General features: G+C 41.4%; 1 protein-coding gene across 2 annotated transcripts in view; it reads left to right on the forward strand.

Moving 5' to 3' along the window:
* Positions 1-27,860, forward strand: part of CREBBP (CREB binding protein) — a 156,696-nt gene that overhangs the window by 81,951 nt on the left and 46,885 nt on the right. For both annotated transcript variants that reach the window (XM_066382707.1, XM_066382708.1), the window contains 12 exons: positions 2,754-2,994; positions 4,315-4,428; positions 13,148-13,390; positions 17,033-17,135; positions 17,444-17,590; positions 18,923-19,040; positions 19,580-19,751; positions 20,283-20,327; positions 21,847-21,971; positions 22,606-22,794; positions 24,169-24,570; positions 25,843-26,022. In XM_066382707.1, coding sequence (XP_066238804.1) covers positions 2,754-2,994; positions 4,315-4,428; positions 13,148-13,390; positions 17,033-17,135; positions 17,444-17,590; positions 18,923-19,040; positions 19,580-19,751; positions 20,283-20,327; positions 21,847-21,971; positions 22,606-22,794; positions 24,169-24,570; positions 25,843-26,022 — 2,079 coding nt within the window. The remainder of the gene's footprint in view (positions 1-2,753; positions 2,995-4,314; positions 4,429-13,147; positions 13,391-17,032; positions 17,136-17,443; positions 17,591-18,922; positions 19,041-19,579; positions 19,752-20,282; positions 20,328-21,846; positions 21,972-22,605; positions 22,795-24,168; positions 24,571-25,842; positions 26,023-27,860) is intronic.

The following is a 27,860-nucleotide window of genomic DNA, read 5'->3' on the forward strand; positions in this document are numbered from 1 at the left end:
CCTAGGTCCCCAGAGTCCCAGGCTGAGGCTCTATCCCACTGTGCCACTACCTGTTTTTTTTTCTAGACTTCTGTAAAGAAATCTGTAGCTTTATAGTTCTGGTATCTGGCTAGAGAGATTTTATCCTTTATTCCTACTGTTTTTCAAATAAAGTTGCATAAAATCTGTGCTGTACTTCTGGGGGCATATACAACTGCAGTTTTGTTCTGTGTTTTTAAAGGGAGGTTCTTGTCTAAGCACTATTCTTCCATTTTCAATGCCTACCTGGGCAGTGGGGCTAAGCAGGGAAGTTTTATAGAGTCTGAAGATGCTTTTGACATAAATTTCAGGCCACTTACAGTTTCTACAACTCTTTCATCTCATTGAGCAAGGGTTTGAGAAAGGAGGAAGTTAAACACACCGTTTTGTTTGTAAGCATTTTGCAAACTGAACTAGCGCTGTACAAGTGTATGCGTTTATATGGGGAGGGCCAGATACAAGGCCTCGAGTCATGTCTTCTGTTCCATTTTGCTGTTCATCCTCCAGTTTGCTTTTGAGACACATGTAAACAATGTGTAGAGCTCATTAAGCATCTACGGAGAACAGACCACATTTTGAATGTGCTGGATGGTTTCCAATCACTCTATTTCTACATTTTAAAGTTTCAACATATGGTCAGGTCTAGTTCAAAAGATGCTATTAAGACATCCCAAATGAGAAATAATGTGTTAACTTCTGATAACTTAAAAACAAGATATTTATAATTTAATTGTAAGGTTAGGATTGGTAGGGGAAATATATACAGAATGTATACAGAATATACAACATTTCTGTATTTTAAGAACAGCAGGCTTGGTCTCTTTAAGTCAGTGGCATGAGAAAATGAAGGGGAAACAACACCCACCTGTAGGGTGTGAGCCTTAATCGGGTCCTGATCTGTGCAGACCAGGGGTAAAGTCAGTTTTTTGGACAACTAGAGAAATCTGTGTATGGTCTTAAGTTTTAGCAAATATTAAAGAATTAGCAGTCATTTTGTTAGTTATTTTTTCCTCTCCACTTTTTTATGTTTGAAATTTTTGTAAATGCAAAAGTGACCTAAATAAGAATCATCTCGCATTTCTCACATTCTGTATGTCTATTCCTTTTCATTTCTGGTTGAACATTTTTTTCATAGGAATAAGCCGATCAGAAGGAGACTTTTAACATTGATACTGAATGCTGGTGGAACATAGTCAAAAGCTTATTGTTTATTTTAAATTGCAAGAAAAGGGGGAAGGAGGTTACAGTTTATACCCAGCAGTGGGATTGGATAAGTGAATGCATACATTCATTACAAATTATGCTGTAATACTGTATGAAACAACCTGGAGTAAATAACAAGGCAAATATAAATGTTTAGTATATATATGGTGGAGAATTATTGATTATGGATCATATATATGCATGCACATAGAAAGAAAGACTGAAAGAAGAAACCCCTATCAGCACGTTAGTGGCCTCCTGGATATTCGCATTTCAGGTGTTAATTATTACCTTAGTAGTTCTGTTACTTTCCGGACTGTCTACTGCATCTATATATTACTTTTATAATCAGGAAAAAATAAACATAAGGAAAAGAGGCTATTTTGTTATAGGCGTTAAATACCAGTCAGGAAGCTCTTCTTCTCAACCAGGACTTTGCTTCAGACTTCTCACTTTGGCTCCCAGGAGCTGTGCTCCTGATTAAAGTCATGTAGCTTTTCTAGATGTTTATTTTCTGAGTTCTCATAAAGATAGAATCAAAATAAGCAAATCCTAAAACTTTTTAAAAATTAGCTTTTTTAAAAAGAATAATCTGTATAGTTTCAGTGTTTGTTGTTTTTTTTCACTCGTAAGTGTATGGTTTTGATTCTTAGTTTGAAAAGTCGGAGTGTTGGTGTCCTTCAGGCGAAGCAGTGAGTGTTGTGAAATCACAGCAGGGAGTGTTAGTGTCAGAATATTAGAGTTTTTCTGAAGGATGTTGGTAGTTAAGAATAAGAAGATTCTATAGATCACTTTTCCTTTTCCATTTTCTTTGCATTTCAAAGGTGTAGTTGGTTTGGCTTATTACTTTTAAAGGATTAAAGCAACTAAACTCTATTTCTGTATCTTTAGCAAAGATCATCAAATACTTTTTGAAAATATTGTTAGATGTCTGAGCAGAAATTTTAATGGAAGGAAAAGCATTTCATAAGCTTTAACAGTTGTACTCAGTGGTTGTATTAAGGGTAAGTGTTGTATTATTTTTTTAGGACAGGTAATGAATACTGCAACTATTGTTCTTTTGGTCACAAGGTAATGAAATCCAGAGGGTGACTGATTTTTCTGCTGCATCAGATATTTTTCAGTTAGGTTGAACCATATAAAATTGCCAATGTTTGGCCCTTGGCCCTACAAAAACAATAGTTTCATATGGTTTAACCTAATATAATATACAGTTTTTCCCACTCTTGCATATATTGTAGGGTGAGTTGGGTTTTGGTTACTACAGTCAAGAATAAGCATGGTTTTCTTGGTCTGAGACAATAATACACAAGTGAACTTGAATGAGCCTTGCTTCGTTCTCAGTTGGTGTATTTCTTTGCTTCTTTATCTTCCTTAAAGTCTCTGATGAATTAAAGGGAACCATAACAGCTGCCTTCTCTCTGCGGCTGGTATTATCCATCAGCTTTAGAACTAGCTTGAAAAATAATTAATGAACATGAATTGGAGTTCTAAAAGCTTATTAAAATGTTTATTAATTTGTTTTATTTTAGTCTCAGATGCAAACATCAGTGGGAATTGTACCCACACAAGCAATTGCAACGGGCCCCACTGCAGATCCTGAAAAACGCAAACTGATACAGCAGCAGCTGGTTCTACTGCTTCACGCTCATAAATGTCAGCGACGAGAACAAGCAAACGGAGAGGTTCGGGCCTGCTCCCTCCCACACTGTCGAACCATGAAAAATGTTTTGAATCACATGACACATTGTCAGGCTGGGAAAGCCTGTCAAGGTAAGTGCCATTTTCTAAAATCCTATTGGCAAAGCTTAGGATAAAAATCTGTCCTTGTTATTCTTAGGCTGCTCTCTTGTTAAAAGGTTCTTGCAACATACGTCTGCACACATCACCCAGTCAGATGCCACTGGGACATTTAACTGCTGGGGAGAAAGGCGATTTGGTTTTAGAATAATATTCTGTGACCCTCTTCTACTGGATGAGTCTGTACCCTGCATTTATTCTTTTCCTCCTTCCTCTGGCACAGAAGACATTCGTCACTTCTAAAGCACAGTCTTCATTGTAAATGTCTCCCTCACGGTTTTCTTTGGCCAATGGAGCACATGCACACACGCACCCTTCCTCCAGTCAGATCGTCTCTCTTGCAGCTGTGTCGTGTTCAGATGGCCAGGGCCCACTGCCTTGTCCTCCACACTTGCGTCTTGAGCCTAGTCAGGATACCAGGGAAGTTCTCCTGGGTGACTGTCCGTGACCTAGGTAACTGTGCTCACGGTATCATCTCTGCCGTTTCCTCCCTCCCCTGAAGGAGGTGGTGACTCAGGCACATCGTGTGCCCCCCCCCCCTCGTTTATGGCAGACCCCTCGATTCTACCGAAGAAAGTGTTTCTTATTAACTCCTATACTTTAATCCTCTTGCCTTCTTTTCTTTCTCATGCTTCTAAACCTTGGGGTGAATCTCTCCTTGATTTCCCTCTCTCTCTTTGTAACATTTGTGAGTCCCCAGCATAACGCTTATCCTGATGGAGAAGCCAAAGAAGGTTGTGCCAGACCTTTAGAAAGTGCAATGCCACAGTATGGAAATGAAGGTCAAGACTGAGAGTAACCGGGTTTATTACTCTCTCAAGTACTTTGGAAAGAGCCAGGGGCATCCCCTTCGGAATCTCCACAGACTTCTCATTTGCTTCTCTATCCGTATTTCTTCAACTATAGTGTTTAGATGGTTTCATCCTTAAACATAATATAAAAATTTTAATTTTAAATAGTGACATTACAGAATTAATTATTCTACCTTTCATTCCAGTTGTTCAGTACTTCAGGTCACAAATAGCTTTTGTTTTGTTTTTGTTTTGTGACCTGAACCTTAATCACCATCATTCATAACATTGCTTCTGTGGGAAGTTTTTGTTTGGAATTCATAACAGTCGACTTACAAACTTTTTGGGAAACTGCCTGTTTGTAAGTTAAGGACTGCCTATACTGTGTTATGGTTACACTTGTTACCATTTTCTTATGGAACCTGGCATTATAATTTAGGTGTAATTGAACGTGTGACGATTTGGATAGAAAAATAACATCTCGTTGTTTTTCTGGTCATAGTTGCCCATTGTGCATCTTCACGACAAATCATCTCTCATTGGAAGAACTGCACACGACATGACTGTCCTGTTTGCCTCCCTTTGAAAAATGCCAGTGACAAGCGAAACCAACAAAGTAAGTGAGCATTGGGGGTAGAGAAGCTTGAAGATGAGAAAATAAGCTATTTCTGAAGAGACTTGCAGAAGCAGAAGTAGGAAGCAGGGCAGAAATTCCAACCATAAAGTATAGTAGCAAGTAGAGACACACAGTGACAAAGGATGGAGCAAAGCTTAGGGAACAGACAGATTCTTAGTGGGTGTGGTCGCTTTGAACTTAATTCCCTGCCCCCTCTACCTCCTGCACTAGAATTGGCAGCAGAGGGGCAATGGAAGAGAGGGTTCTCACCGATGTGACCGCTTTGCCTGTTTCTTGACAGATACTCAGTATCTGAAAATTTGAATGTCACATCACTATAATTGCAGTGACTTAGGGGGTGGGGCAGGGGAAATAGAGGGACACATCTTTTGGAATTGGAAACCTCTTATCCTAAAGTAGTTTTGGCCTCTGTGTCATAGACAAGTCAGTCAGGCTGGTCAGTATAGAATCCCATGGAGACATTTCAGAGGTTTCCATTCTCCACGGCACTGCAGTTTCCAGTCCTGTTTGCATAACGGGCAGTTCAGCACAGATTGAGAGTCTGTCCCAGACTGGCCACATTGTGATCATTCTCATTGTTTCATTGTCTTTGGAGTCATCAGTGTAGCCTTTAGCCAATCGATCAATTAAGCAGTGATCCCTGCTCAGGAGGCTTCGTGTGGCTCCCAGGGGTTCCCTGGAGCCATCAAAGCAGTGGAAAGAGGAGCATGTCTTCCCAATTTCAAGCCATTTCCTGTCATTTTAGAGGTAAAACTAGTCTTTGGGCGTGTCCCCCAGTTTGGATAGATAGACCCTGCTCTTCGATGTCATGACTGCTCTGGGTGGAGCTGTTCCCTGTGACTTTGAGCACGGCAATCTTTCTCATCTTCCTCCATCTTGTCTACCATCTTGCTACCCTACCTGTTTGTGGTTACATGTTCATTACTCTCATTCTTCTTGGTCATCTTCCTCAAGACCTCACTGCTACCTGGAGAATGTGTACTGCATTTCTTTCTGGTTATTTCCAAGTGACAGAGGGCAAGATGGAAAAGCACATTGTTCCTGAGTGTCAGTGAGTGGAGCACTGGTGATAACCCACGTGCTTCTCCTTTAAATCCAGCTCACCTCCCTCCCGAGAGGATGCTCAGTGAGTTGACTGCTCAGCAGTGGCCGTGTCATGTAGGAGAAACATCCAGGGTCCTGGGCCTGATATTCTCTCTCCTTCTCTACAGAGTGATACTTAGTTTCCTTTCAAAGTCACTTTCCAAAATAAGTTAATTTTTTGATTGACCAGAATTTGAATTAATACAATTTTCTAGGACATCTCTTATATAAAGTGAAAGTCTGGAAATCTGGGTCTTATAGAACAAAATATTTGAGACAGAAATTCTAGTAGAATACAGTCTATTTTCTTCCAAGTTGGTATAAAACTATTTTTTAACTAGTATACTGTGATGGTTAAAACTTGTGTTTTAGGACACATTTCAGTAACAGGCTTTTTAAGTGCTAAAGTACTCTTTGTTGAGTTTGTAGTTATACAGTATTAATTTTATGAATAATGAGTTAGAACTTTATTCTGAGCTTTTAATTTGGGGGTATGGTTTTTCTGGGATCTTTTGTTTTTAGTGTGTATCACCATGACAACTGTAAACTTTTTTTTATTTCTCTTTTTAAGAAACACTTATGTGGTTTTTGTTTAAAAAGAAAAGAAACATATGTGGCTTTTTTTTTTTTAACATCCTTATAACTGCCTGGTTGTTGTGACAATTAATCTGGTGGGTGCTCTCTGAAGTGGTAAACCACATTGTTTCTACTAGTCATAATGTAAGGTGTTACCAGAGCAATTTTATCATATAAAGTCACAGGGAATATTTTGATAGACTTTGCAAAGTTTTGGTAATTTTTCATGAAAGAAATGAAAGCTCTTATTTAAAAAAAAATGTGTGTGTGTGTTTCTGAAGTGAGAAGCGGGGAGGCAGAGAGACAGACTCCTGCATGCGCCCAAGTGGGATCCACCCGGCATGCCCACCAGGGGGCGATGCTCTGCCCATCTGGGGCGTTGCTCCGTTACAACCGGAGCCATTCTAACGCCTGAGGCAGAGGCCACGGAGCCATCCTTAGTGCCTGGGCCAACTTTGCTCCAGTGGAGTCTTGGCTGCAGGAGGGGAAGAGAGAGATAGAGAGAAAGGAGAGGGGGAAGGGTACAGAAGCAGATGGGCACTTCTGTGTGCCCTTACTGGGAATCAAACCTGGGACCTTCACACGCTGGGCTGATAAAAATTTTTTGAATGTTTTTCAAAATAGGTTTCAACTTTGAGTGTATTACAGTAAACCTTTATTTATTTTAAAGGTTTTATTTATTGATTTTAGAGAAGAGAGAGAGAGAAAGGGAGGCAAAGCGGGAAGCACCAACTTAGTCGTTGCTTCTCATTTTTGTCTTCACCATGCAAACCCAGGGTTTAGAACCGGTGACCTCAGCATTCGCGGTCAATGCTTTATCCACTGCGCCACCACAGGTCAGGTATAAATGTATTCTTTAAAAAAAAATTTAATTTTTAGAAACAGAGAAGAAGGGAGAGAGAGACATTGATTTGTTGTTTCACTTACTTATACATTCATTGGTTGATTCTTGTATATGCCCTGACTGGGGATTAAACCCTCAACCTTGGCATGTCAGGTCAACACTCTAACCAAGTGAGCTACTGAAGCAGGCTCTTGAGTTTATGCTTTTGGCTCTAACAGTAGTGTTTTTTGCTTGTTTGTATTTTGGTTTTGTTTTGTTTTTAAGTGAGAGGAGAGGAGGCAGAGAGACAGACTCCTGCATGCGCCCCTACCAAGACCCACCTGGCAAGCTTCCTAAGGGCAATGCTTTGCCCATTTGGGCGGTTGCTCAGCAACCGTAGTGCCTGAGGCGGAGGCCATAGAGCCATCTTTACTTACCAGAACCAAGTCGCTTGAACCTCTCGCAGCTCTTGGCTCTGTTGGCTTGAACATCACTCTGGGTGCCGAGGACAGCTCAGTTGGTCTGAGTGTTGGCTCAGGCGCTGAGGATAGCTCCATTGGTAGGAGTGCATCAGCCTCAGGCACTAAAAATAGCTCAATTGATTTAAGCATCAGCCCCAGACAGGGGTTGCTGGGTGGATCATGGCCGGGGCACATGTGGGAGTCTCACTATCTCCCCTCCGCTCACTTAAAACCAAAAAACAAAACAAAACAATGCAATGAATGAGAAAGGTTCAGCAGTATTTTTTCTGTGTTTGTTGGTGTTTTTCAACTCTTCTAAAGCAAATTTTGCTTACTATGTGTGAACACTGGGTTTAGGCAGTAGATAAGAAATGTGGATTTGACCTTTTAGTACCTTAAAGTCAGGTTTCAGAGTCAGAATATCTACATTAAAAGTGACATATGACAATGGTTTCACTCAAAGGAACAAGGTAGAGACATGTCACTAGTATTGGCAGTCCTTGAGGAGAGAACCAGAGTTTGCTGGAGGGTGTGGCTTGATAGAGCCCATTTTCAATAAAGTAACAATAGAAGAACATTCTAGACAGCACAAAGAGTTGTCAGCTCAGCTGACATACCTGTAAGGGCAGGGTCTGCCAGGACTCAGAGGCTCCTGGCAAGTGAGGTAATTCAGGGAGAGAGGGACTGTTTGTATCCAGGGGGTGAGGCCCTGGGCATTGTCTCCCCGCTGGGCCTGCTCTGGAACATGCACCCCGGCCGCCATGGCTGTGTGCTTGCTAGGCAGGGTTTTTCACAGGTGCGCACTGCACCAGGCAGCTCCTTTCCACTCTGGGACTTCTCTCTCATTTATGTCTCTGTTGAGGGAACCTGCTGGAATCACCTGTGGAGCTAACCTGAGGTTCTCTGAAATAAAACCCAGAGCATTGCTTACCTTTTTGGCCTATGTTACCTAAATTTTGTTAATTTTTCTGTTTCCTAGAGCTTCTGTAATCACTGATCTCAAGCTGATCTTTCACTTATAAAAGTAATCAGATTTTATTGAATAATTAGGACTTTTTTCTTTTTAGAGACAGACAGGAAGGGAAAGATGAAAAGCATCAGCTTGTAATTGTGTCACTTTAGTTGTTCCATTGATTGTTTCTCGTATGTGCTGTGACTGGGGGGCTCGAGTCAGAGACCTTGGGCTTCAAGCCAGCGACCTTTGGGCTCGAGCCAATGACCTTGGGATCATGCAGATGAAGCCACTCTCAAGCCGACAACCTCGGGGTCTCTAACCTGGGACCTGAGTATCCCAGGTCGATGCTCTATACACTGCACCACCACCAGTCAGGCTTGAATAATTAGGACTTTTCAAAGAGTATATCTAATGTCAATCCTAGCACCTGACTCCCAGTAAATTCCAATTCACAGGGTGGCATAGAGGACTGGAGCTATGTGGACACATGACCAAATTACCTTTTAGAACTTGTTGATAGAGTTCTAAAAGACCTCATCAGTGAGGTTTTTTCTACTCCCAAGTATAGCCCTCAGACCAGCAAGCTACACAGGCACTCCAAGAAGCCTGTTAGAAATGCAGGCATTGGGGCCCCATCTAAGACTCACATCTACACTAGAATTGGCATTTTAACAAATTCCAGGTGATCAATATGTTCGTGAACAGCTGGGATGCCCTTTCTTGAATGCTTTGAAGGAGCCAGGTGTCTGTCCTGTAGCTGTTGAGAAGATTAGAGTCATTTTCTGGGAGGAACTGGGTCTCCCAACTCAGAAGCACACAAGGACTGTTAAATGGTCCCACAGGGTCAGCCCCAGAGCTGAACTGAACCCATTTACTCCTGCACAGAAGCCCGTTGACAGTGCCAGTCAGCAGTCCTCCAGCCTCCACTGGCTCACTACCTGGCGTGGCACTGTGTTCTAATTTTAGGCACCTCTGATTGTTTTAAACATGTTTTAAACACCTTTCTGCATGATACTGAGTCCAATGCTACCTCCTTAAAACTTCCACTCATAAACAGTAGCCTCTTAGGTGCTCAAAAAGTGTTTGTTGAACAAACTCTTGTTCTGCCTGAGAGCTCTTTAGAGATTCTCAGACGCCTCTTTTGACAGACTGTGGTTGAGGTGGAGAGCAGAGGAGTCAATAGAACCTAAATGGCTGTAGGAACAGAGAGGTGGGCTTGTTTGTCCCTGATTTAAGTATCAGACAGTCATTGGTATTGTTCCTGCTCATCTGGATAGCAGTGTTCCCCCCACCCCCACCTCGAATCATTTGGCTTCTAAAGAAAACCTGTTGGCGGTTTTCTCCCTCAGGGATGACTTGATAGAGGCCTGGCACTGGGGCTGGGTGGTCCCAGTCGTCTTGTCCTGCACCGTGCATAGGAAGATGCCGGAAAGGAAGAAGGCCCGGCACACACGGCACCGGCAAGGCATCCTGCCGGAGCAGCTTCGCAGAGATGTGTCAGGCCTGAGGGGCTCTCAGCGCGGTTCTTGCCATAGACATCTAGTGGTGACTGGAGAGGAGGTGCTTTGCCTGCTTTGTGCTATGTCTCCCACCACCATGACAAAAGCTTTGGAATTCAGTGTGTCAATTTTTATTGGATTTCCAGTGAGTTCAGTTTTACTGAGAATGATTGGGGACTAAAGTTTCTGGTGAACTGAATGTTGCAAGTTAGCAGGATATAGTATGCATGGAACCTACAGTAGAACAATCTTTGTGCTCACCGGGGAGGGACTGCTTGTTCCTACATGAAAGGTGACAGTGAGTCCTGGAAACAGCCCACTACAAAACATAGCCTTTTACTTCCTAGGTCATGGGCTCCAGACGGAGCTGAAGCAGAAGGGGAGTGGTGGGACAGTGGAAGTGGTGGGCAGTGATGTGAAGATGTGCTGCTATCAGGAATGGCAACTAATACAACACAGTGTGACGTGACAATGGATTGTGTATGCAACTGCGTAGCGTTAGGTCTGAGAAAGGAAAAAAGATGTAGAAAGAACAAGAGGTTTTGACATTTAAGGAGGTAAATGTCAATAATGTATGAAGTGGATTAATGTGGACAGCCACATTCTCAGTGAGGCCAGATAGATGAAGCATGCTGTTCTTAGCACTTCTTTCATTTTTGTGCAGCCTGAAGAACTCAGTGCTACAGGGCGGGTTGGGGAGGGGCTATCTAAGGAAGACCAGTCACTGCTAGACTGCTACAGCTCACTTGAACTCTGTAGGGGACATCACAAGGCCCTGTGCTAAGTACCTGCACATACAGAGTTAAGATGAGTCAAACCTTGGTCCCACCTTCAAGGGAATGTACAAGGAAGATGAGATCCCTGATACAGGGTCCAGAGCTGCTGGTCCATTCACACTTGTTAGGGGATTTAGGCTGTTGTCTCCCAGCAGACTCTAAGCTCCATGAGTGCAGGCTCTGTGCTCATGCCTTTCTCCAGAGCCAGCAGAGCACCGGCATGCAGTCTGGACTCAGTTAAGTGGAGGAGTGAACAAGTGAATATGTGAAACATAAATGCCCAAAAGAAGCGGAATCCCAGTGAGTAATGTCAGAATTCAGGAAGAATAACTACTGCCTGAGAGAGAGATCAGGCAAACATTCATAGAGGGGTGGTAGCATTTGAGCTCCCAAAACAGTTTATGGTTGCTATTACCCAATAACTGCCCTGTCGGCCACCCATCGCCCCCTTAGTAAATGTCTGTGTTCTCTTACCCTGAAGTGTAGTATGTCATTGATTAGCAGTGTTTAGACTCAAATTGGGCCATGCTTAAATGTCAATTTTTGTTTGTACTTTGTTTTCCTTGCCTCTGACTATTAGAAATGTCAAGTTCCTAATGCTTACTTGTGTTCTGATAGGTATATGTATTTTAAAAATGCTTATTACAGTATTTAGTAATGCTTTATTACGTTTAAGAAATAAGTGCTTTATAACACAAAATGCAGTGACCATGTCAGCAGCTTCTGTAGGAGGCTCTGGCTGCCCTGGGAGTGATCTTAGACTTGGGAATGGCATTCAACCTAAGGTGAGGCCATTTGGCCAAAAGGATGGCATTTGGAGAAATGTGGCTGAAAGTGGAATAGGAGAACTTGTCACTAAAACATGGCTATTGCATCTTCACCCAGAAATGGAAGGCCATATAAATACCTTGTTTCTTTAAATTCCTATCCACAATTGATCATTATGTAAATCAGATGTTTTCTGGGTCTCTTTATACCACAAAGTAATATAAATATAAATCATCCTACCATTACTTTCCTTTTTATATCATAGTACTTTTAAAATTTTTAGCATAATGGTTTTAGGAGTACGATAGGACATGTTTGAAGTTTTGGGGTATATTAACTATTAGAAAAAATATATTGTATATGATTTATTTTAGATACACACTTGTCATAAAGTACACTTTGGGAATTGCTTTTCACTTACAATATTGTAATAAGGTGCGTGGTGTGTGTAATTGTGACTAATGAGCATTAATGAGTTTGAGATCTCAACATCCTTATTAGTAAAGTTAATAATATGGAATGTGGTTTTGTGTTTTGTTTTTCTTTCTTACACACTTCAGTTTAATTAAGTTACTCTGAGTAGTGTTTGAATTGTTCAGTTGCACTGATGGTTGAATGTGAGAATACAGCTTTTAAACATAATGGTCTGATTTTGAAAGACGGTCTTAGTATTTAATGTACTAAAGATCATATTGTTGTGTCAGTTTTATCAGCTGTTATTTATAATATGACTCTAAAGTTTAGGGAAGTGGGTCAGAAAGGAACTGTTAAAAATAAGAATAAATAGTATGCCATGAAACTTATATGGTAAGTGCTAACCTAATAAGGACATTTAAATTGATGGGCGGACAGATGGATGAATTGAACTTGAAATGACCAAGGATTTGCAAGTTTGGGGTCAACTTTGGAGCTCTTGGGAATGGGATTCTTTATGTTGCCACAGATTTTCCTGTAGAGAAATTAAAGGTGGTTGCAGGAGACAGAGCCAGTTCCTGAATATCAGTGACGCTGAGGCAACACCTGAGTAAATCAAAATCCTTGCAAAATTCCCAAGCTTCTTTCCATCTATTAATTTCAATTAAATCAATCAATCAAGTACACTTTTTTGTTTTACCAGCTTTACATTGTCAGAGAGCTCAGCACGGTGCCCACGTGCATAGGAAACTTGGCAGAAAGAATTTATAGTGTTAATACGGTCATTGCACACATAAGTTTCAAGGAATTATGATTTTGTTATTTAGGAGATCACATCATAGATTTATTAATAATTGATTGACTATCACCTCTGCTCCTTTTATTAATCCTTCTGTACCTGTACAGGTAGGCAGCAAAGGACCCAGGGAGAATGGCAGCAGTATGAACATTTAGTTCATCTCAGTGATGGCTGATGACCCCCAAAGAAAACACTTTCTGCTACCACTTTTGCCACTCCCCCAGAACTGATTTCTTATGAGTCTCTAGACTTTGATACACAGTAATTTTTAGTAGGTGATACCCGTATGATGATCTGTTACTTTCTAAGGGAGAAGCTTGGATTTTCTTCAGCTTTTTGCTCTTTTACTGCTGTGCAGAATAGATGTATAGAATAAAATCGTTTTTCTCTGCATACCTCCTTACTTGGTAGCCTTGTTCTAATGCTTCATTACATACATAGATAGTTTTCTGATAAAGTTTTACTTGCTTCTCAGTAATTTTTAAATAATTTATGGGCTTCTCCCTTGTACTTACCTTTTTGTTTGTCTCTCTGTTTGTTATAGCCATCCTGGGGTCTCCAGCTAGTGGAATTCAGAACACAATTGGTTCTGTTGGTACAGGCCAGCAGAATGCTACTTCTTTAAGTAACCCAAATCCCATAGACCCCAGCTCCATGCAGCGAGCTTATGCTGCTCTTGGACTCCCCTACCTGAACCAGCCCCAGACGCAGCTGCAGCCTCAGGTTCCTGGCCAGCAACCAGCACAGCCTCAAAGTCACCAGCAGATGAGGACTCTCAACCCCCTGGGTAGGTGAAAGAACTCTTGAAAACTCCTTTCTCCAAATGCAGCAATGAGAATGACATGTCTTCCTGGAACCCAAGGCTCTTTTCAGTTATTGTTTTTACTTTAAATTCAAATTAACATATGTATTAAAACTGCTCACAAAAATTAGGGGATATTTTATCGCTTCATATTCATTTTGAAATATCCCGTAATTTTTGTGAGCAGTATATTATGGTGCGACTACAAGTTGATGTTTCTCATCTCTCCCTTCCTGTCTGTCTCTGCCTCTTTCTTGCTAAAAAATAACAAAAACCTATGCAGTAAAAGGCTAACATCTTCAATGCAAGAGATGTGTTACAGGCTTTCAAAAAGAAGAGCATTTGCAAGTGAAGCAAATATTTTTGTTGCTTGCTTGTGCTACTTCTGTCTGGACAGTTTTCATAAAGGAGATTTCATATGGCTTAGAATGCCAAAGTCTCAGAAGTTAGAATTATGGTTGAATTATGGTTATACCACTTGGATTAACTCTCAGTACACCATTTATTTGACAGAGAATTTGTAGATGGTGTACAACTTCTAACACATCCTGGTTATAATTGGTTATCCTACAGCTGGAATTGACCAGCCCGGACATGGACATGTTAACAAGAGTCTCAGAAAATCTCTCCTGTCTCAGCCTTCTGTATATACTAGTGTAGCCTAGTGTCATCTCACCCTATTATTTGCCAGTATTTGTTTGGTCTTTTGTACTGAGATCAGCTCGGCAACGGGTGTGCATGAAAGGAAGGCACTGCAGGACTTAAGAAAAAACACACAAAACACAACATAAAGAAAAGATGGGTACAGGGAACTCCAGCCTCTAGGATCGAGAGCCCAAGAGCCCAGATCTCTGCAGGCTCGTTGTATTTATTCGTTTCTTTACTCATCAAACGAATTAGCAGAGCCTGGGTTAAATTAGCAGAGCATAGGTTGAGGTGCAGAGAAGGATGATTAACTCATACCTTTCAGGTATGCAGAAAATGGCTATAGGGATCAGCTGCTTCCTTTAAACAATCTTATCAGTGCTTGCTAGGACAGCGTTCTGCCTCTGCAGGACTTGGCCTTCCAAAGTCCGCACCAAAGACTTGTTTCAGGGCAGCAATCTGATCTCTAGCCATTTTCCTACATGTAGGCTTACACTTCTCTACAATTTTTGCCACCTTTGCATGTTGTTTTTTAATATTTTCCTTTAAATTGACATAGTCCTTTTAAACATAGGCTTAAGCCAAGCACCATGTCAGTCAAGTTAAATCAAGGTTGTTGTGGCCTGACCTGTGGTGGCGCAGTGGATAAAGCGTCGACCTGGAAATGCTGAGGTCGCCAGTTCGAAACCCTGGGCTTGCCTAGTCAAGGCACATATGGAGTTGATGCTTCCAGTTCCTCCCTCTCTCTCTCTCTCTCTCTCTCTCTCTCTCTCTCTCTCTCTCTCTCTCTCCCCCCCTCTTTCTCTCCTCTCTAAAATGAATAAATAAAACTAAAAAAAAATTTTTTTTAATTTAAAAAATTTAAAAAAAAAAGGTCATTGTGCTAGTTTTGTTCTTAGTAGAATATCTTACCTTAAAAATTATCCTTAAAAGTAGCCAATTAAAAACATCTCATTTGTTTCTTTTTGGAAAACAACTGCCCTAATGCATATCTTAACTTCTACTGACCAGGAGATTGGGTTAGAGTCCTAAGACCTGAGATCTAATCTAACTCCACTCCTCTCGATGGTATAATTTGGAATAAGACTGTTAACTTTTATACTTTAAAGTGAATGCTGTAGAAAAATTGAACTTCAATGCTTTGTACCTACACTTAATATTGATGGTTTTGTATTCTGATATGGAAAAAAAAATAGATAACACATAATATGTGACAAGTCAGTTTAGTTGTTTAGGGCATGATTTGATTAAAGCCAGAAACAAAATCTGAAGGCGAAATGGATCATTTCTAGGTTTTTCCACAACCATAGAGTACACTTGTGATACCATCTAGCCTCCATAAAAATGTCTTCTTTTATTCACAAAGTGTAGTGGGAAGGAGTCTTAACTGAATTTGTAAAAGTCAGTCAGCATTATTGAAAATATAACTCCTAGCCATAGCAGGTTGGCTCAGCAGTAGAGCTTCGGCCCGGCATGTGGAAATCCCGGGTTCAATTCCCAGCCAAGGCACACAGGAGAAGTGCCCATCTGCTTTTCCACCCTTCCCCCTCTCTTTTCTCTTTGTCTCTCTCTTCACCTCCCGCAGCCAAGGCTCCATTGGAGCAAAGTTGGCCCGGACGCTGAGGACAGCTCTGTGGCCTCCACTTTAGGCACTAGAATGGTTCCAGTTGTAACGGAGCAATGCCCCAGATGGGCAGAGCATCACCCCCTGGTGGGCATACTGGGTGGATCCCAGTTGGGTGCATGAGGGAGTCTCACTGCCTCCCCGCTTCTCACTTCAGAAAAATACCCCCAAAAAAAATAAATAAATAAAATAAATATATATATGTATGGTCTACTGGAAAGTTCTGTTCGTTTCTATCACAACAAGTTTCGACATGTAAGCACGTTTATTTGGCGCATGTGTGCCTCTCTATTTTTATCACTTAATGTATACATACTGACATAGCAAATTAACTAAAACAAAGTTGATTCACGTTAGTCTTATGTGTGAAGCGAAAGTGTACCCATGGGCCCTGGCCAGTTGGCTCAGTGGTAGAGCGTCGGCCTGGCGTGCAAAAGTCCCAGGTTCGATTCCCGGCCAGAGTACACAGGAGAAGCGTCCATCTGCTTCTTCACCCATCCCCCTCTCCTTCTTCTCTGTCTCTCTTTTCCCCTCCCACAGCCAAGGCTCCATTGGAGCAAAGATGGCCCGGGCGCTGGGGATGGCTCCGTGGCCGCTGCCTCAGGCGCTAGAGTGGCTCTGGTCGCGACAGAGCGACGCCCTAGATGGGCAGAGCATCGCCCCCTGGTGGGCGTGCTGGGTAGATCCCGGTCGGGCACGTGCGGGTGTCTGTCTGACTGTCTCCCCATTTCCAGCTTCAGAAAAGTACAAAAAATAAAATAAAAAAGAAAGAAAGTGTACCCATGGCTACTGATAAAGTTCATTTACGCCACTGTAATTTTTACGAATTTCAACAAGGAAGAAATGCTACAGAAGCATATCTGTCGCATCCACCATATTCCCCGGACTTAGCACCCTCCGACTATCACTTGTTTTTGTCCTTACAAAACTTTTTGAAGGGCAAAAAATTCAAAAATGAAGAAGATATCAAACAAGCACTGGTTCAGTTTTTCACATCAAAAGATAAAACATTTTTCAAAAATGGGATATACAAATTGCCCTCACGCTGGCAAGAAATCATTAATAATAATGGCAATTATATTATTTAATAAAGTTTATTGACGGTAAGAAAAATTTGTATTTTGTTTTATTCCAAAAACGGACAGAACTTTCCGGTAGACCATATATATATATATATATATACACACACACACACACACACACACACACACCTCCTAGAGTTCCTGCCATAGTGTTTATTATCATAGCTCATTAAGACTCAGTTATCTCAGTTATTCATATGGTGACTTGTTTATCTGTTATCAGACTCTTGTGTGTTATAGTTTAGGAGTTGATTTCTTTTCTTTCTGTCTTTAAAGGAAATAACCCAATGAACATTCCAGGAGGAGGAATGACAACAGATCAGCAACCACCAAACTTGATTTCAGAATCAGCTCTTCCAACTTCCCTTGGGGCTACAAAGTGAGACCCATGTTTCAGTCGGCTCCTGAGTGACAGTCACACATGAAAATGGGCTGGGAATCCCACTATTTCTGATTATTTCTAAATGTGCAGCAGAGAAGATAGTTTGAGTGGGGACATGCTCTTTTTCTTGTAATTATAAATGTAGAACAGATAATAGAACATGGTTTCAATTTTGTTGTATAAATATCACTTGGCTCTCCTGATTTAAACGTTTTGAAAGTCTTGTCTGGTTGAAGACCTTACTTAAATGAAGCACATTTGAGTTACTTCAATAGATGGATGAGGTATTCTTCTTCTTCCCTCAGTCCACTGATGAATGACGGCTCTAACTCTGGGAGCATTGGCACCCTCAGCACTATCCCAACAGCAGCTCCTCCTTCCAGCACTGGTGTCCGGAAAGGCTGGCACGAACACGTCACTCAGGACCTGCGGAGCCACCTAGTACATAAACTGTACGTTCCCACCTCACCCAGTATTCACATGTGATGGAAATATTTTGTGGCAGATGGCATTATGACAGTTTTGCATTTTCATCGATATATGCTTTAATACCTTAGCGATCCCATGTGATAATATTCTAGTAGCTGACTGGGGTCATGTCCTTGTTTAGGGAACCACAGCCACTGCTGGCAGGCCAGAGAATCTGAGTCCTTGTATCCTCATTGTGGGGCATCAGAGTATTCATAGCTTTGCCAAGTAGCATGAACTGTGACCCATGTCATAGAGGCTAGTGCTCCCAGTGCAGCCAGATGTGTCCTCTGAGCTCTGGGATGCATGAAGGGACTAGGATTAGCTCAGAAGCTTTGCCTGAATTTATGGCTTCAGTTTATATATATGGAGAGCCCTGAGAACAGGAGAATTTGGGCCTAGTGAATACAGATGGCATGGTAGCACCATTGTACAGTCAGTGAACATATAGGAAGTTAATAGTTAACTTTCTTGAGCTAGTAAAATTGAAGGTGAAGTTAACCAACTTGATTCCCTTGAAGTATTTTTTCTTCATTATTTTAATCAAAATATTTGTAATAAATACAGAGGTGGGCAAAAGTAGGTTTATAGTTTGTATGGGAAAAGATATGCAGGTTATGATTATTACAATAGCTTTGTTAACTCAAAAGAAGATCACAATTCCAACTGTAAAGCTACTTTTGCCCACCTCTGTGGTTTAAAAATAGGAATTCACAATCTCATTATTCTTGAGATGACCTAGCATTTATTGTCAATAGCAAAATACTGTGTTGGACTTTGAGATAAATCACAGATTAGTATGTCTCCAGAAAATGACTTCATTTGTGTACTCATATTCTAGGCCAGAGAGGTTTAGAATTTCTTTCAGAAGTGTGTCTCCCTCATAGGTAGATGAGCTTCTCTTTCCATGTCACATATAAAATGGCAAGATACTGCTGTTGTATTGAAAGTGAGTTGATAGAGCATGACCAGGCGGTGATACAGTCGCTAGAGCGTCGGACTGGGACGTGAGGACCCAGGTTTGAAGCCCCAAGGTTGTCGGCTTGAGTGCAGGCTCACCAGCTTCAGCACGGGGTCACTAGCTTGAGCCCAAGGGCTCTGGCTTGAGTATGGGGTCATTCACTTTACTGTAGCCCCCCAGTCAAGGCACATATGAGAAAGCAATCAATGAACAACTAAGGTGCCACAACGAAGAATTGATGCTTCTCATCTCTCTCCCTTTCTCTCTGTCCCTATTTGTCCCTCTCTCTGATTCTGTCTCTGTCTCTGTCAAAAAAATAAAAAGACAGTGAGTTGACAGTATTTTGTCTTTTTAGCGTCCAAGCCATCTTCCCAACACCAGACCCCGCAGCCCTGAAGGACCGCCGCATGGAGAACCTGGTGGCCTACGCGAAAAAAGTGGAAGGGGACATGTATGAGTCAGCCAACAGCCGGGTAAGCCGCCATGTTCCAGCCTGCACAACACCATATTTACAGTGGATATAACTGCATCTGTCTGGCTCACTTGTCTGGAAATGGGGAATATATTAGTTGGGTAGACCCAACACTGTGAGGCTGTAAGAGCAGAGTCTTAGTAGGTAAGACATGAGGTCCCCGCACAACTCTCTTAGTTTACTACACTACAGTGGTAAAGGAGGTATGTAGGAAATTATATTTTATCCATGGATGTCATGCCCATGCCCATGTGTTTATAATGCTTGTACTATGTTGTTGGCCAGCACCAGTGACTATTCAAAAAGAGGTTCAACTATGGAGTGAAATATAATGTGCATTTAGTATCTACTGTCTATTAAGTCCTGTAATGTAACTAGGAGTTCAACAAGAATTTGGGCCTTTGGTTTATTAGAAGCGTTGAGTACTTATCTTTGCCGATGTGCTTAAGAAAAAGTTCATTAGTTTGTTAGAATATACAAACCAGATAATTTGTTTTTTACACTTTTGACTGCCTAATATTAAATGGTATTGCTTTTTAGGATGAATACTACCACTTATTAGCAGAGAAAATCTACAAGATACAAAAGGAATTAGAAGAAAAACGGAGGTCACGTTTACATAAACAAGGCATCTTGGGTAACCAGCCAGCCTTACCAGCCCCTGGGGCGCAGCCCCCTGGGATTCCACAGTCACAACCTGTGAGACCTCCAAGTAAGGACTCCCATTTGCTTCTACCAGCCCTTAATCTACTTGCTAGTTTTTCCTTCTGTGTTTGGGGTATGTTTCGGAATTATGTTCTCAGGAAGCCCTCATTTTGGAGACTGATAGAGGTCATGACCTTGTGCATTGGCCTATATTTGGACGATGAGCCTCTTGTGGAGAGGCCCTTTTAAAGGTTTGCTGGTGGCAGAATGCACAGTGCTTGGGGATCTATTGACTGGTTTTCCCTATAAATTTGAAGTACTCAAGATAAAATTCCTGCCTGACCTGTGGTAGCACAGTGGATAAAGCGTCCACCTGGAACGCTGAGTTTGCCAGTTCAAAACCCCGCGCTAGCCTGGTCAAGGCACCTATTCCCATAAGTTGATGCTTCCTGCTCCTCCCCCCTTCTTATTCTATATCTCTATCTTCTCTCTAAAAATAAATAAATACAATCTAAATAAATAAATTTTAAAAAAGATTAAATTCCTTATTTCTAAATCCAGGATTATTTTAAGTAACTTTATTTTCCTGCCATTGTAGATGGGCCGATGCCCCTTCCAGTGAATCGCATGCAAGTTTCTCAAGGTATTTAACTATTGCTGTGAATCGTTTTTATTTACCTTTCAACAGCCACAAAGTGTATTTTTTCCCGTTTATCTCTTTTTTTATAGCTATAGCTCCTCCTTTTCCTTCTATTCTTCTTTGCCAGTGAGCAGAATTAATATCCAGAGGCAGTATGAATATTGGTTGTATTTGGAAGTTAGGAGATCAGGAGTGGGATTTAGCTATTTAGTTTTTGTCTTATATTTTAATGGATAGGCAAAGTCATTAGGAAGAGGCTCACAGAAAAGCACTGTAAGTAGGGGAAGGAAACATTTCTGAATGTGTGAAAGGAGAACATCAGGCCAGTCCTGGGGCAGCAAGCAGCAACGGGGAGTGCAGCAGGAAAAGTGTGACAGCAGCTCTGGGTCCTGTGAGTGCTGGTGGCCGAGCCCAACCAAGAGGGTTCATGCTCAGAGACTGCTTCAAGCTGGGGGACTGGCAAATGGTCTGAACAACTTTCTAAGATTCTTTTCAGGTTGAAATTCTGTGGTTTTGCTTGGTTGAAGCATCATTTCAATTTGGGAGTTTGGGGATAAGGAGCATATCAAACCTTTTACAGTTTTGTGTCAAATTGAGACTTGAACAGTAGGATGTTTTTGTAGGTTGTGAAATAGGTGGTGACATTATCCAGATGATTCTAAAGCAAGGCTTTGATCTGCTGTGTGAACAGTAGTTTGGGAGGGGAAAAAAGGTCATTTTTAAAGTTACAATAATCTTATTGCATACTGAAAAAGACATGGTAGATAAACTGATATTATAGAAGAAACCGTTTACAGAGGATTGTGGGAAATTACAAAGAATGAGAGGTCGTGGTCTAGAGACACTTAGAAACTAGTGAGGTGTCTTTCACGGTGTGACGTTCTTGCAGACTGTGGGCAGTCCCGGGACGCCAAAGGTACCGTGAAAATGAGATTTTTCTAGTTTGTAGAGAGAAGGCTGAGGTTGAGAACTGGCCACCCTTCGATGCTTTCTAAACACTTAAGTTGCAAAATTAAAACCATATTTTGAGTCTTATCCCAGATTGTAACAATAAATATAAACCCAGCTGGAGAGCTAGGAGGCCCTGGTAGTGGTGGGGAATGAGAACGGGCTTCCTGAGGAGAGAAGGTGGAAGCCAGATGCTCCAGAAGGCCTTAGTGAGAAGTTGGCTCAGATGGTGCCCTGGCTTTAGTTAGTTAACACCTCTTCCATAGTGGGAGCACCTTCCAATGTAGCCTCGCTTTGACTCTTCGTGCAGGCTGCCACCATGCTGATCACTGCTTCCTCAGCCTTGTTTATGTGGTTTGCTTGACTTACTGTCCTCATCTCCTCATTCTGCTCTGTCCCCTCTCAACCTCAAGATGTGGAAATTCTGTTGTCTTATCTGATTAGCTTGATTTCCTTTGGTTGTATGTGTTGTGTATGTGTTTCATATTACTTTGCTTAGAGTTTATTGGGCGAGTTGTAATTCTGTTTTCCTATGGATGCTTTTCCTAATGAACCATTGTGGGCACGTTTACAGGGATGAATTCATTTAACCCGATGTCCTTGGGGAATGTACAGTTGCCACAAGCTCCCATGGGACCGCGTGCAGCATCCCCCATGAACCACTCTGTCCCAATGAACAGCATGAGCTCTGTTCCAGGGGTAAGTCCCGCTTGCCTTAGATGTGCTGAGGAGGCCTTGCCCAAAAAGGAAAATCTCTAAGCAGTGAAATTGTAGATCGTCTAGAATCCTATGGTACTTGTTCCTTTAGATTTGGGTTATGTTTTATTTCCTCCTCCCCCCCCCCCCCCCCGTCTTTATCACTATAGTCAAAATTATTTGACCATTTATTTGTATTTTTATTGGAATGACAAATTCATGGGACCCAATGTCTCTGTGCGAAGATGGGAGTTCTGTGAAGGGAGTAGGCAGCCTCACATATCTGGCTGAGAGGGACTTGTCAGTGTTTGTTGACTCCTAGAGCCTACTCTCCTGGGGCTGCTTTCTAAGTGCTTCACAGAACTCATAAAGGCATCCTTTGAACTCTAAATTATAGCATGCTATTGAGTTCAATCCAGAGGACAATATGAAGCCTACTCATTAGGAGAGAAGGTGGAAGCCCTCATTAGAGACTTTGTATGAGAAAGCAGGCAGAGCCTGAGAGCTGTGTTTTAGTGGGGGGTGTTTCTCTTCCCAAGAGGGAGAGAGGATTTGAAGATTTCTGTCTCTTCTAGTTTATCTTGAATACCTTGGCCCTCGTCCTCTGAACTCTCATTGATGGCTTGTTGTTTTTTAGATGGCCATTTCTCCTTCTCGAATGCCTCAGCCTCCGAACATGATGGGTGCACATGCCAACAACATGATGGCCCAGGCGCCTGCACAGAACCAGTTCCTGTCACAAAACCAGTTCCCTTCATCTAGTGGGACAATAAGTGTGAACAGTGTAGGCATGGGACAGCCAGCGTCCCAGACAGGCGTGTCGCAGGTACTGTTTGCCTTTGGGCCACCTACATTGACATAGCCCCAGCTTACTACCAACCTGAACGTATCTTATTTCATGGAAATTGGAATTCTAGACTACGCATTTCACATTTCATTTTCATTTTTTAGCATCTCTTGATTTTCTTCATTTTGTCTTACCATTTCACCTTGTTTGGAATGACTTACCATCTTGGGGTAACCTTCATGTAAAAAGTTATGGTATTTTGGTTTGTCTGCTTTCGTGATTTGATTTGTGGGGTTTTCATTGTCATTTTATTAAGTTTTTATTTGTCTTTTAAATTCTAAGTTTCATCTTATGCAACCCTGAGAAACGTTGAATTTTAGAGTGAATAAAAAAAAGTTCTGTGAGTTCACTGCTAATATTTTGGTTTGTCTATCCTGTTACCTGTCAGTGAACTACCCAGGCGAATCAGGCTAACTGGATCAGTTGAGTAGTAGTTATTAAATGTGTTTTTACTTAGTCCAAAACTGAAGAGAACTATTTCCATTCCTTTTACTACCTTTTATTCCCTTTTATTAATCGTTACAGTGTATGAGTGCTGCTATATATATGTACACATTTAAAATAGGCCAAACTTCCCCGAAAAGATGAAGTTCATGTTTTATTTTTTAACATGAAGTAATATTGAATAAAAGTAATTAACTCAATTTACTTGCTAAATGCCTATTTATTCTTAATTTCCATATCTTGTCATTGCTCTAAAACGGGTAGCAAATTTGTCCTATAAATATTTTTTACTTTGTGGGCCATCCATAAATTCTTTGTCTTACCTACTCAGCTCCACTATTGTGGGGCAAAAGCAGCCCTTTTGGCCGTGTTCATTCCTACGTAAATGAATGGGCGTTCTATGTGCCAGTGTAACTTTAGTATAGAAAAAGGCAGCTAGCTGGTTTTGACCATGAGTGGTGGTTTTCAGACCCTCATTGTAGACCAGTGATTTGGAACCACTTTTCCAAAGGTCTGCAGGTATTCTGAAGTGTGTCCCTAGTTAAGACCACTGCACTGAAACATTTCAGTATTTCAACAACTCACTTTTTAAAAAAAGATCTATGCCACTGTGGGTGGATGTTAAGGAGCATGAAGCTAGCGAGCTGAGTGGATATGTGTGTTTAAACCAGAGGGTTCGACAGTTATATAAATCAAAGTATAGGAAACATTCATAGCATTAACTTTATTGGAAAGTGCACATTAATGTAAGTGTACAACTGGATAAATTTTTGCAAGTGGAACATGCCCATCAAACCAGCACACCTTTTCAAGAAAGCAGGATTAGATTTTCATACACTTAATTCTTCACATGTGTTTGCCACATCTTAAATGGGGAAAGTAATTGTAACATTCTGTTTCCTTTTTTAGGGGCAGGTGCCTGGTGCTGCTCTTCCCAACCCTCTGAACATGCTTGGGTCCCAGCTGCCTTGCCCACCAGTGACACAGTCAACATTGCACCAGACTCCACCTCCTGCTTCCACAGCGGCTGGCATGCCGTCTCTCCAGCATCCAGCAGCACCTGGCATGACTCCACCCCAGCCAGCAGCTCCAACCCAGCCATCAACTCCTGTGTCGTCTTCCGGGCAGACTCCCACCCCAACTCCAGGCTCAGTGCCCAGTGCCAGCCAAGCCCAGAGCACCCCTACGGTCCAGACAGCAGCCCAGGTGACCCCACAGCCTCAGACCCCAGTTCAGCCTCCTTCTGTGGCCACCCCTCAATCATCGCAGCAGCAGCCAACGCCTGTGCATGCCCAGCCTCCTGGCACACCGGTGAGCCTCTCTGTCTGTTGTCTTTGATCTAAGACTCTTAGATGAGAACTTTCACATAAAAAATTCTGTCATGAAGTTCCTGCAGCATCTTGATACATCCTCAGAAAGGAACTGCACTCAAATAGAACCATAATGAGCCATGTTTTGTTTCCAACATTGGCTCTGAAGGCTGTTTGGCAGAGCATGATTTATGTTACCTTCCCTAATTAAATGTGTTTGCAAAATCAGCCATTATAAAGAAATAATACATGAGTCTTCTGTAGAATTTTAAAACTACATCTGTATAGGAGTAGTATGTTTCCCATTATCTGTCCTAGATTGATGTCTTCTGAGTTGGGGAATTTTCCCTCCTAATATTGTAAGAATGTAGTCACATTTCTGATTTATGTGCTTTGACCTGCCTATTAGCCTTGTTTTCAGACTAGAAGCCTTTTCTTTTTTATGACAAAACGGTAGACCCAGGTTAGTACACCCTATGGCTTAGATCTGCCCAGTCCTCCGCGGACCTGTGGCTGCCCACTGTCGCCTCCACCTTCCTCTCCCGGTTATGAAAATCTTAGTATTTGTTTTACCAGTCTAACTTAGAAACCCCTGTCCCCCTGAAATACATTAACTGTATTCTTGGGGACTTAAGGTATTTATATATAAAGTATCAAAATTAATCCCCAAAACAATCCCAAGATAACATATCTATTTGTATTTCTCCAAAGCCTTTCTAATTTTACCTTATCTTTTGTTGGTATACTTTAAACTTCATTGGATAAGACTTTGAAAATATGGAATTCTTTTAGTGGTCCCTTTTCTTAATGTTTGGTTATTCCTCTGCTATCAATACCACCACGGTTCAAGCAGTTAACCAGCTAATTATATTCTTGTTCTATTAGGCACCTTTTTCCCTTTTTCATATATTTATAATTCAGCCTTTAACTGTAAATAATAATGGTCTTACTGGAAGGAATTAATTTTAAAATAGGGTCTGTGGCTTAGGTAGAAAGCTTGCAGAAAATAATTTTATATTCATATATAGAAAGCTTTGCTCTTCCATCTCTGTATTCTTGACAAAAAAAGTCAATTGTGTTTTTTTCTGATGCTGTCTTCTCCAGAACTCCTAACTCCTGTTTGAACTTTTGTTCTTCATTTCTTTCAAATAGGGATGCTTACTAGGTTAGCATTGAGAAATATTAATACAAAACTGTATATTGGGTGAGCAGCAGAGTTTAAGATCATTTATATTGTGTCTTTATTAGAGAAACGGTTTTGGTTTCCCTACAGCTTTCCCAGGCAGCAGCCAGCATTGAGAACAGGGTGCCCACTCCATCCTCAGTGGCAAGTGCTGAAACCAACTCCCAGCAGCCAGGACCCGACATTCCAATGCTAGAAATGAAGACTGAGGTCAAGACCGAGGACACGGAGCCTGATGCCAGTGAACCTAAGGGAGAGCCTGGCTCTGCGGTAGGTGCCGGGACTGGCGTGGATGGGCCCCTGCTTCTTATTTTAATGTCCCGTTTAGTTTGTCTGCTACTCGAACCTGAAACAGAATCGAAACAGATAGGTTCTTTCTTTTTAGATATTAGATGTGGGTTCATTTATTTATATATTTTCTTTCAGAAATGAAGAGCACTGGCTTATATTTCAATTTAGTTTTTTAAATGCAAAGCTTGAGAGACCAGTGTTTTAGAAACTGCTATTTTTCAAACTGAAATTGTAATGATAATCTTTTAAAGGTTTTCTTTTAAAGTTATCTGTGTATTTTCTCCCCTCCCCCACCCTCATTCTCCCTTTGGCAACTATCAGCTTGTTCTCTGTATCTTTGGGTCTGTTTCTGTTTTATTTTTTCATTCATTTTGTGTTTTGTTTTTTTAGGTTCACGTATAAGTGAGATCATACAGTATTTGTCTTTGACTTACTTCCCTTAGCATAATGCTCTCTAGGTCCATCTATGTGTTAAAAAATGACAAGATACTGGCCCTGGCCGGTTGGCTCAGTGGTAGAGCGTCGGCCTGGCGTGCAGAAGTCCCGGGTTCGATTCCCGGCCAGGGCACACAGGAGAAGCATCCATCTGCTTCTCCACCCCTCCCCCTCTCCTTCCTCTTTGTCTCTCTCTTCCCCTCCCGCAGCGAGGCTCCATTGGAGCAGAGATGGCCCGGGCCCTGGGGATGGCTCCTTGGCCTCTGCCCCAGGCGCTGGAGTGGCTCTGGTCGCAACAGAGCGACGCCCTGGAGGGGCAGAGCATCGCCCCTTGGTGGGCATGCCGGGTGGATCTCGGTCGGGCGCATGCGGGAATCTGTCTGACTGTCTCTCCCCGTTTCCAGCTTCAGAAAAATACAAAAAAAAAAAAAAAAAAATGACAAGATACCATTCTTTTTATAGCTGAATGATAGTCCATTGGATATGTATATGTATGTGTATCTGTTGATGGAGCTCTAGGTTACTTCCATGTCTTTAGTTATTGTAAATAATTCTGCAGTGAACATAAGGATGCATATGTCTTTTTAAATTAGTGTTTTTGTTTTCTTCAGATAAATTCACAGAAGTGGAATTGCTGGGTCATATGGCTGCTCTATTTTTAATTTTTTGAGGAATTGCCGTACTGTTATCCATAGTGACTGCACTAATTTACATTCCCACCAATTCTTGTTTCTCCACATGCTCACCAGCACTTGTTACTTGTTAATTTATTTGATAGCCACCTTAACAGGTGTATGGTGATATCTCGTTGTGGTTTCTGTTTGCATTTCACTGGTGATAGTGATGTTGAGCATCTTTTCATGTCACTTGACCATCTGTATGTCTGGGAAGAAATGTCTATTCAGGACCTCTACCTATTTTTGATTGGATTATTTAGGGTTCGTTGGTGTTAAGTTTTATGAGTTATTTATGTATTTTAGATATTAACCCTTTATTGGATATATCTTTTGCAAATATCTTGTCCTATTCAGTAGGTTGTTTTTTTGTTTTGTTGATGGTTTTCTTCACTGTGCAAAAACTTTGTTGCAATGACATTCTTTAATTTTTTCTTCTTGTGCTCACTTAGGCAGCACCTATACTAAAATTTTTTCTTTTGTTTTCCTTGCTTGAGAAGATAAATCCAAAAAAATATTGCTGAGAGCAATGACAAAAAGGGTTTTCTTCTCAGAGTTTTATGGTTTCAGGTCTAACATTTAAGTTTTTAATCCATTTTTAGTTTATTTTGTATGTGATATAAGAAAGTGGTCCAGTTTTGTATTTTGCATTTATCTGTACAGTTTTGCCAATACCACTTATTGGAGAGACTGGTTTTTCTTTTCTTA

Source organism: Saccopteryx leptura, chromosome 4 (genome assembly GCF_036850995.1).
Source record: "Saccopteryx leptura isolate mSacLep1 chromosome 4, mSacLep1_pri_phased_curated, whole genome shotgun sequence".
Classification (NCBI taxonomy): Eukaryota; Metazoa; Chordata; class Mammalia; order Chiroptera; family Emballonuridae; genus Saccopteryx; species Saccopteryx leptura.